This window comes from Chlamydotis macqueenii, chromosome 28, assembly GCF_036417535.1.
Source record: "Chlamydotis macqueenii isolate bChlMac1 chromosome 28, bChlMac1.mat, whole genome shotgun sequence".
In the NCBI taxonomy this organism is placed as follows: domain Eukaryota; kingdom Metazoa; phylum Chordata; class Aves; order Otidiformes; family Otididae; genus Chlamydotis; species Chlamydotis macqueenii.
The window spans coordinates 1,694,844-1,704,491 of NC_141583.1; the positions used below are offsets into that span (position 1 = coordinate 1,694,844).

At 67.5% G+C, this 9,648-nt stretch overlaps 1 protein-coding gene and 1 long non-coding RNA gene across 2 annotated transcripts; one reads left to right on the plus strand and one right to left on the minus strand.

The window, feature by feature from the left end:
* Window positions 1-80: 80 nt before the first annotated feature.
* On the plus strand, window positions 81-8,404 carry RNF115 (ring finger protein 115). Its single transcript, XM_086768097.1, has 9 exons — window positions 81-271; window positions 1,670-1,728; window positions 2,397-2,448; window positions 4,115-4,326; window positions 4,756-4,827; window positions 4,996-5,068; window positions 6,638-6,731; window positions 7,698-7,813; window positions 7,920-8,404. Exons 1-9 carry the CDS (start codon window positions 185-187, stop codon window positions 8,049-8,051), a joined length of 897 nt encoding a protein of 298 aa, XP_086624223.1. The 5' UTR covers window positions 81-184; the 3' UTR covers window positions 8,052-8,404.
* A 143-nt stretch (window positions 8,405-8,547) lies between these two features.
* Window positions 8,548-9,319, minus strand: LOC147597258 (uncharacterized). The gene is made up of 2 exons (XR_015261238.1): window positions 8,859-9,319; window positions 8,548-8,824 (listed from the first exon to the last, which is right to left on the minus strand). It is a non-coding gene; the product is annotated as an uncharacterized LOC147597258 (long non-coding RNA).
* Between the last annotated feature and the right edge of the window lie 329 nt (window positions 9,320-9,648).

A 9,648-nucleotide genomic window follows, 5' to 3' on the forward strand; every position in this document is an offset into this window, starting at 1 on the left:
CGCCTCCTGGGCGACGCTCTAGCCGCGCCGTCTCGTCGGGCCGAGGCGCCAAGGCGTCGCTGGGCCGGGAGCAGACGAGCTGACCGGAAGTGGCGGGCTAGCGGGGCCGCTCCCGCCGGGCGCTCTAGCGGGCGGGCTCTCTGGCTCGCCGGAGGACTGACGGCGGGGAGGCGGCGGAGAGAAGATGGCGGAGGCCTCGGCGGCGGCCGCCGTGTCCCAGCACCGCTTCTTCTGCCACAGCTGCAAGGGGGAGGTCAGCCCCAAGCTGCCGGTAAGCGCCGGGGCTTGGGGCCGCAGCGCGGAGGGGATGGCGGGGGCGGGGGGCGGGAGGCCGAGGCCTCTGGGCCCCGCTGCCCCCCGGCGGGAGCGGCCCCGGCTCGGCCGGCTCCGGGGTGAGGGGCTCCCCACCCCGCCCCAAATCTCGCCTTGGGGCGGGGACCCCTGTCTGGGGTTCAGCCTCGGGGGGGTTGTCCCCCCAAACCTCCTGCGGGCAGAGGGGACCCCCCCAATCCCCTCCCTGTGGGGAAGGGCAGCCCCCCCCCTCAATCCCCTCCCTGTGGGGAAGAGCAACCCCCCCAAACCCTGCAGACAAGGGGTGACCCCCCCAAAACCCCTCCCTGCCCCCTGTGGGGAAGAGCAGCCCCCCCAGCTTCTACAGACAAGGAGTGACCCCCCCAATCCCTTCCCTGTGGGTAATAGCAGCCCCCACAAACCCTGCAGACAAGGGTGACCCCCCCGCCCCCAAAATCTCCTCGTTGACCCCCACAGGGAAGGGGGTGCCCCCCCCACTCCCCTGGGTGCCCCTTGGCACGGGGCCGCCGTGCGGGCCCTTGCTGTGTCCCCCCAGGTCTCCCTGAACCCCGCAGGGTGGGGGTGACCCCCCCAAAATCCCCCGGGGAAGCGCTGGCTCTTCAGAACCCCCCCTCCCACCCCCGGGTCCTGTAGAGAGGGGCGAGCTCTCACATCCTGCCGAACCCTGTGCCCCCCCCACCCCCTGCCCCAAAAACTCAGGGGCTGGGCTGACCCCGCCATCCGTAGGCGAGGCCGAGTCCTCTCGTCCTTTTGGGGAGCTGGGACCCCCCTGCTCTCCGCCCCCCCCTCAACCCAGCCCGTGAGGGGCTCTGGGGTGCTGCCGGGGGCCTTGAGCCCGAACCTGGGGGGCTCGGCCCCCCCCCAGCCCCGAAGTGGGGAGCGGGGCGGTGCCAGATCCCCGTGGCCCCTCAGCGCGGGGGCTCCCGGGGGTGCGGGCTGGCCTTCCCTCCCCCCGCCCCGTTTTGGGGGGATGGCTGAGACCGGGGGATATTTGGGGAGAGGGGGGCAGGACTGGCCCGACGCCCCCGTTCCCCGCGGCGGGGGGTGGAATCCCAGTGCCAGCCCGGGACGGCGTTCGGGGCGGGGGGTTGGGGGGCTGCGCAGGGCGCCGCCGTGGGGCGGCAGGAGGAGGAGGAGGCGACCGGCAGCCCCCTGCGTCCCGCTGAGCGGCGCGGGACGGAGGGGAGGCGTCTCTGCGGCCGGTACCCGCCGGCCCTCCCCGGGTTCCCGCCGAAGGGACAACGTGGCCTTTGGATTTTTATTTTATTTTATTTTTATTTTTTTAATTTATTTTCCTCCCGTCCGCCGCTGAGCTGGCTGTCGGTGCCTGAACCCCGCTCCCTCTCTCCCTCCGCAGGAGTACACCTGCCCGAGATGTGAATCCGGCTTTATCGAAGAGGTCACGGACGATTCCAGGTAGCGTACGCGTCGGTCGCCGCTCGTTTTACGGGGACGGAGCCGGGAGCGCGGGGGGAGAGGCGGCGTGAGTTTGGATTTCCTACCTGACGAGGCTGGGAACGCGCGTGGTCTCGTGCGGGGGGTGCTCTGCGGCTCAGGTCGGGAGCGGAGGAAGACCCCTCTACGCCCGGAGCGCCGAGCGGGTCGGCGGGAATTAGGGATCCCGGCCGGGATCGTGTTCAGCCCCGAGGAACCGCCGAGAGAAGCGCTTTTTTTTGGGCGAGGTGAAAGGGCAGCAGTGGTTCCGTAAGCCTTCGCTCTCCGAGGCCGGAATGGGGCGCGCGGGTGTCGCCGGGGAGGTGGCTTCGCGGCACGCCGCGTCCTCTTCTTAAACATCGGTCCTGTTTGCCGAACAGCCGTGCTCCGGCGCCAGCGGCCCCTCTTCCGAGGCTCCCCCCGAGCCGGGACGTTGGGAAGCGGGTTTCTTCCGCGGTGGGGCTGCACGCGGCGCGCTGCCGCTTAAAAAAGCCTTTCCATTTCAGTCGTCCTTTTCTGTCCCGAGGAATTATTCCGCCAGGCAGGCTCCGGCTGCTCGGCCCGTTCTCTGGGGACTCGCGGGAGCTCCTGTCTGTCTTCAGCTGGTTTTTGGAAAGGTGACCCGCTCTCACTTCCCTCTTTCTCTCCAGTTTTCTAGACGGCAGTGGCATAGACGACAGCCCGTCCGCGCAGTTCGCAGAGGTGAGGTTTTTTTCTCTCTTGCTTTTACTTTTTTCTTTTTTTTTTTTCTTTTCAACCGGCCGCGGTTTTCCGTCTCGGCTCCGGGTGCCGTGCGCGAGGGCAGCTTCGCTTGCCGCCCGCCGCGGAGGACGGCTGCTCTTCCGAGGGATTTTCAGGAACTTGGCAGGTGTTGAGGAGCCTGCTGGCGTTTCCAGGGCTGAGAGCTGCCGGGGATTCGCTCGCCGGGCAGGGCGGGAAGCGCAGGACGCTAGAAAGACGCGCCGGCCCCCGGACGTGCCTTCACGCTGCGGCCTCGCCCGTCTCGCCCCGGCTCCTCCTACTCCGGAGCGCGGCGAAGGCTTTCGGCTCCGCTCCTCTGGGCTGCGTTTCCCTTCGGGAGCTCGGCCGAGCTGCGTAGAACAGCTGGAAATAAAAATGTCCCTGCGTCTCCTCGGCCAGCGGGCCTCGCTCGGGGACCGGGTTATCTGTTTCCTCCGCCGTTGCGGAGTTTTAGCCGTGCCTCAAGCCGCAGCTCACCGGCGAGGCTGATCCCCGGGCGGCTTTGCGGGTCTGTGCCGTCGCCGCGCCCGCCTTCGCCCGCTGCAGCGGAGCCGCTCGCTTCGGCGCTGGGAACGGGCTCGGCGGGCAGCTGGAATTCCTCCGCGGCTCTGTGCCGGGGATCCGGATCCCTCCTCTCCGCCTCCGCGTGCCTCTCCTCCCCTCTCCGGCCGGATCCTGAGCAAAACCCGTGCCTTTCTGCTGCTCCTCCTCCCCGAACCGCCCGCCTTGCGGCGAGATGAAGCCGTCTCCCCTCGCGCCCGCGCATCGGTTCGCCGCCTCCGCCCGAAAGGCGCTGCATGAATTTCGGATTAATAATAAATGAAAGTCTTCTCTGGGCTGCGGGGCAGCGGAGCTCGGTCTCGGTCGTAAGCAGCAGGAGAACAAGCAGAGCTCTGTTGGCGGGGTGTTAATTCAGAGAACGGGTCGTAAACGTGACTTCTCCCTTTCCTCCTGGGCCGGAGCAAACGGCGCGACGGCGGAGACTCGGGAAGCCAGCCGATTTGGCGCGAGATGGAAACGGAGCCGCTCCGACCGCGTCGTAAGCGCGATGAGGGTCTGGCACGAGCGAGGAAAGAACAGCCCTCGCGTCGCGCTCCGGAGCATTTCGTTCCCACGGGAAATTCGAGGGCGCCGCTCCGTCAACGTGGCTTTTTCGGCGATCCCGCGAAACGGCATTACGTCTGAGAGGCCTTTCCCGATCGGCCGCTCCGCGCTGCTCCGTCCTGCCGCAGCCGGAGAGACGAGCCCTCCTCATCAGGGCTGTGCTTCGGCTCTGCGCGCCGTCGCAGCTGCAAGAAGCCGGGGCACTCCGCGAGCCCCTGGCCGGGGGAGCCGGGCTGTCTGGCGCTGCCTCTCCGTAAATCCCAGCCCTCGGAGAGAGAGAGAGAGGGAGAGGCCGACCCTCGCAGCGCGGGTCTTCCTGGGGGTGGTACGTCTCGTTAGTTTGGGCTGTAATTAAGTGGTTTTGCCGGACTTTTTTTCTTTTTTTTTTTTCTGGGAGCCGTGGTAACCGGATGAACCTGCTGCGTCGCTCTGCCGGGGCGGACTTCCCCGCCCCCGCGCTTGGCACCGGGATGGGTGACGGAGCCGCGCGCGTGCGGTTGTGTCTCCCCTTTTCTCCCCGCAGCTCTGGGACCATTTGGACCACGCCATGTTCTTCCCCGACTTCAGACCCTTCCTGAGCGGCAGCTCGCTGGACCAAGACAGCCGGGACAACGAGAGGGGCCACCAAGCCCACGCCGACCTCTGGGGCCCGAGCCGACCCCCGCGATTGCCCATGACGCGGAGGTACAGATCGCGGGGCAGCTCGCGCCCCGACAGGTCTCCCGCTATCGAAGGGTAAGAGCCTAAATGATCCCCCCGGGAGCGCCTCCGTCCCCCGCCGGCGGTAAAACGCCGGATCCCGGGGAGAAACCCCAGCCAACGGGACCCTGGCGCTCGCGGCCGCTGACCCTCCGACTGGGAAAACGCGGGTTGTCGCTTCCGAGGCTCGGCCCCGCGGCCCCCTCGGCGCCTGGCAGGGGAAAGGTGGGGTTTTGCCTGTCCCGCTGCCAGCCCCGCCGCGGGGGAAGCGAGCCGGCACGCGGGAGGCTCGGCCGTTTCCTCTCCCGGCGCTCCCCTGTGCTGACGAGCCGGTGTCCCTCGGCCCCGCGCGCTGGGCCCGCGTCGCAGTGCTCGCTCGCGGACGCTGGGGCGCGGCGGTGTTTCGCCTCCTGCTGCCCTGTCTCTGTTTGCTCAGCTCGTTCTTTTCTCGCTCTCCCCCTTCAGCATAATCCAGCAGATCTTCGCCGGGTTTTTTGCCAACTCGGCCGTTCCCGGCTCCCAGCACCCTTTTTCCTGGTGAGTAGCGAGGCCGGTTCGGCCCGCGGCTCCGCTCACGGCTGTCCGCACCGGTAAACAACCGCAGCCTGGTGCCGGGGAGCTCCGTCCCGCCAGCGCGGCTCCTCTGGGTCGGTTCGGGGCAGAGTTTCCCCGACGCTTTCCCCGACGCCGCGCTCCCGTCCGCAGGAGCGGGATGCTGCATTCCAATCCCGGGGACTACGCGTGGGGACAGAGCGGCCTGGATGCCATCGTCACCCAGGTGAGAGCCCGCGCCTGGGCGCGGAAAGGCGCCGAGCCGGCCGCTCCTGCAAGGTTTTGCGCTCCGCTCTGGTCGCTCCCGCTGCCGGGGGTGGGGGGTAGGGGGGCGTTTCGGATGAGAATTAGGAGCGGAGCGTCGGTCTCTGGCTTGGATGCTTGGGCCCTGCCCCTTCCCAGGGTTTGGGAGCAGGGATCGGAGCTCGGTCGTGCGGAAATAGCGTCCCGGCTCGCCCATGCGCGGCGCAGGGCTTGCGGGCGCCGTGCGGCGGGCTCAGCGGGGGCCGATGATGAAAACCTCCGGCGCCGGATTTGGGAATTTGCAGCCGCGAGTCGTTTCGCCCTGCGGTTTGCGGAGGGGACGAGCCAAATCCGCTCCCGTTCCCTGGAAGCCTTGGCCGGCTCCTTTGAGCACGGAGGGTGTCCAGCCTGCGCCCGCAGGCGGCCTGTTCCAGGGCGTCGGCGTTGCCGGGGCGGGAAGAGCGGGCAGCCACTTTGCTGGGAGCGGGTTCGGCCGTCGCGCCGATGCCTCTGGAACGCGCGCGGCGAAGCCACCCGCTGCCGTTCGGAAGCGGCCCCGCCTCCCAGGCTGCGTCGCGGCCCCGTCTCGCCCGTTCCCAAAATGAGCCTGCAGCCCCCGCGGCCGCTGCAGATGGCACCTTCCTCCTCCCGCTGGGGTCGGCGTCGCGGTTCGGATTCGGGCTGGGCGCGCGGCTCCCCGCTGTGTCTGCGCTTTCGCGTGCTCCCGGGCGTCTCCGCACGCGGGGTTCGGTGGTCCTCCCAGTGCTTCTCCGGAGCTGGTTGCCGGGTGAATCCGGGTCCGCGCGGTACAAGCTCCCCGTAAATCCGTAACTCCGGGAAAGGGGCGCTGTCCCTGCGGCTCCAGCTCAGCCCCCGTGGGCCGTCCAGACACGGGAGGTCCGACCCCCACTGCCGGGCTTGCCCTCCTTGCTTTGGTGGCCGCGCTCGGCTGAGGCAGCTTCGCTTTAGAGCCCTGGGAGGTCTCCTTCTCCCCCCTCTTCCCAAGTTTGGGAGAGGCCGGAGGTGCTGCAGCTCCCGCGTTCCCGCTCCGCGCGGTTCCTCCTCCTCCCGGAACACCTCCACCCCGCTCCTTTTGGGTCAGAACCCCCCCGGCGTAGCTCAGCGCCCTCTCCCACGTCCGCGGCAGCGTCTCCCTTCCCGCCCGGGCCCTTCAGTTTCCTGAGGAAATATCCGGAGGGCAATGGTGTTGGAAGCGGGAACGCCGGGAGCGGAGGCGTGGGAGCGAGGGTTGAGCACCAAAATGTTGCCGCGGAGGAGGGAGCGGTCGCTGGGTATCTGAGCCGGGGCGGGATAACCCGAGCTGGCTCCTGCATTCGGGCAGCGGGGATGGGATGCGATGGGATGCGATGGGATGGGATGGATGGGATGTCTGTCACCACTGAAACAGCTCGGAGCCCCCCCGGGGCGCAGGCTGTGCCGAGCTGCTCCCGCCTGCGTGGTTTTGGGACGGGGCGCCCGACGCGCTCCGTGGCCGCGTGGCGCAGCCGCGTTCCCCGCTCCGGAGCGCAGCACGTCCTCTTCTCCTCCGCAGCTCCTGGGGCAACTGGAAAACACGGGGCCACCTCCGGCCGACAAGGAGAAGATCTCGTCTCTCCCGACGGTGACGGTCACTCAGGAACAAGTCGGTAGGTGAAATCGGTGGCCGGCGGCACTCGTCTCCTGATGCGCACGTCCGGAATTCCGGGCTGGAAACGCCTCTGGCTCCCGGCTCGGGAGATCCTGGCCTTTCCTGCCGCCGTCGCCTCCGGTGTCCGCTCCTCCCGGGACTCTCGGGTCCCCCCGGGTTGAGGCCGTCGGCAAAGAGCTTCGTTCCGCAGCGCACGCGCGCGCTGTCCCCAGGCGCGGCCTTTTTGATCCACCCGAGTCCCGATCCGCCGGGGCTCGGCGCGTCGCTCGCTCCGCTCTCGGATTCCCTCGCGGCGGGGCCGGTGGCCGCGGCTCCGGGCGGATTCCTGCCAGGGAACGTCGTGTATAACGCGCGGGTTCCTGCGGCAGAGCCGCTGGCTTGCTCGGAAGGGTTGTGGTTTTGCAATTAGCGCGGCCCGGGGAATTTTTTTTTTTCTCCCTCTCCGCTGTCTGCAGAGGCTGCTCAAAGGATCCTTTCCCTCCGTGGCTGGAAACTAAAACGCTCCCTTCAGCAAACCGATCAGCAAAGCGTTTCCAGCGCGGATATTTCCGTCTGGTGCTTTTCGTAGAGCCGCGTCTCCTCTCGGCGGTGGGGAAGCCGAGGAGCCTCCGAATTTCCGTCTTGTCACGCTCGGCCTCGCCCGCTTGAACTGACGGAGCTGGGCCCGGGCAGCCCGGGGGCGCTGCCACGGCGGTGGCGGCCTGGGGCTCGCTGCGAAGGACGGGGGAGCGGGTTTCGGCAGCCGACGCTCGCGAAGCCGCCCTCCTCCTGCACGAGGAGCTTCCGGCAGGATTCACTCCAATCCCCCCGTAGCTCTGTTGAATTTTTTTTTCTTTTTTTTCTTTTTTTTTTTTTCTTCGGTACCTGGCCGGCAAGCGCGGCCGTCCCCGGCGCATCGTACCTGCGCGTGCTGGGACCTCGCCTCTGTCATCCCGGCGAGCTAACGCTTCGCCTCCTCTTCCAGACATGGGTTTGGAGTGTCCGGTCTGCAAGGAGGACTACACGGTGGCGGAGCAGGTCCGGCAGTTACCCTGCAATCACTTCTTCCACAGCAACTGCATTGTGCCGTGGTTAGAGCTGGTAAGAGCCCCCCGCCGGCGCCCGAGACCCCCCCGCCTCCGGGCGAAACCCCGCGCACGCGCGCTCGAGCGGCGTTTCCCTGCAGCTCCCCCGTTTCTCTCCGCAGCACGACACGTGTCCCGTGTGCAGGAAGAGCTTGAAAGGGGAAGATTCCACTCGGCAAACGCCGAACCCCGAGGCCTCGGCGAGCGACGGCTTCGGCAGCGAGAGCCGGCTACACGACCGATGGACTTTCTGACGCGCGGGGGCTTCCTGGGGGCGGGGGGGCTCTGGCCGGCGGCGGCGTTCCCGCGGCTGCGCGCTGTGTTATAACCGAAACGAAAAAAAAAACCCGGAGTAGCAGGAAATAGGGGGCGGGGAGGGGGACCCACCCTGTGGTATCGCTGCGCTGGCTTTTTCCCCCCGACCTGTTAATCTAGCGTCCCGGAGCGAGCCGCGTCTCCGGTTGGGATCGCCTCTGTAGTCCTAAATTCCGCCTCGTTGCAGTGGTTTTGGTTGGATTTGATCCGTGGGGAGCCTTGACTTCAACCGCAGCCCGGCCTGAGGGGGGCTCGGGGGGAGCAGAGGTCTCTCGTGCGGGGTGGGCTCCCCTCCCGCCCTCAGCTCCGCACGGAGCGGCGCTGCCGGTGGAAAAGGAGGCGACGGGAAGGAGATTTTTTGATTTCTCCCCTCTGCCCGCTTTCCCTGCCCCTCGAACCGGGCGGGTGGAATCCAATCCAGCGTTTGGGGTTTGGTTTTTGTTTTTGTTTTTTTTTTTTTCCCTCCGCTTTTCTCTGGAATCCGAGCGTGGGTGGCGCTAAACCAGCGGCTGGGCTTCCTGAAGGGCGAGGCAGAGGTGAGGACGGAGCCGGCGAAGGGTCCCGCGCTCTTCCCGAGGCGTTCCGGCCGACCGGAGCCCCCCACCCCGGTGCTGGGCACGGGAACGCGCCCGGCAGGACCTCGCCCTCGCGTCGCGGGCTTTGTGCGTTTGTTTCTTCGTTTGGCGTTGGCTTTTTGTCTTCCCCGGCCCCTCTCCGGGTGCCTGCGTCCCCGGGTCTGTCCGAACCCGTCCCCCGTCCCCTGCCCCGCGCGAGCGGTTTAGGATCCTGAGCTGGCGCGTGCCGTACGGCCCCCGTTCCAGGCATCCCTTCGGCGAGCGGACCCAACGGCACGGAGCCGTTTTAACGGCGACTCCTCCGCGCCTCACACCCCACCCCCCCTTGGCCCCGTCACTTTAAGAGAATCTCTTTATTTTTGCAGATTATTTTTTTTTTCCCCTTAGTTTTATTTTATTTTATTTTATTCCCCCCCTCAACTTCTCTAACATCTCATCCACCTTCGCCTTCTTGTTTTTATCGTCCGAACAACCCTCTCCCCACGGCGGGCGGCAGGGAGAGGCGGGCGGCGGCCGGCCGCGTCGTGGCTGCGCGCGGCGCGCTGCGGGCGCTCGATTGAACCGAGTGTTTCGTTTGCTAGCGACTCAAATAAAGGCCTTTGTACAGAAACCGAGCGGCGGGGCTGGACGAGGCGGCGGAGGGGCTCGAGGGGCCGCGGGGGGCTGGCGGGGGTGGAACCGGGGACAAAAACTCTGAATTCAGGTGCGGGGGGCGAGCGGCCGCGCGCCGGCGGGGGCACTGGCGGTGTCCCGGCCCGCAACAGGGGTGAGACTGAGCCCCGGGAGCTGGCTGCTGGGGGGGGCCGGTACCCCGACACCACCCTCCCTCCCGCGGTTTGGGGGGAGACCCCTGCCCTGCGTGAGGAGGAGGAGGAGGAGGAGGAGGAGGTTTCTCAGCTGGGAAACTCGGCTCTGAGTGTTTTCTGTGCTGGGTTCCTCTCATTTTCTCGGCGTTCTGGGC

What these genes read in the sequence shown, in the direction of transcription:
- RNF115 (XM_086768097.1), top strand. Translation starts at nt 185, where the DNA reads ATGGCGGAGGCCTCGGCGGCGGCCGCCGTGTCCCAGCACCGCTTCTTC. An exon ending in GAGGTCACGGACGATTCCAG is followed by an intron (nt 1,729 to 2,396) that starts GTAGCGTACGCG and finishes CTTTCTCTCCAG; the next exon opens with TTTTCTAGACGGCAGTGGCA. An exon ending in CGTCCGCGCAGTTCGCAGAG is followed by an intron (nt 2,449 to 4,114) that starts GTGAGGTTTTTT and finishes TTCTCCCCGCAG; the next exon opens with CTCTGGGACCATTTGGACCA.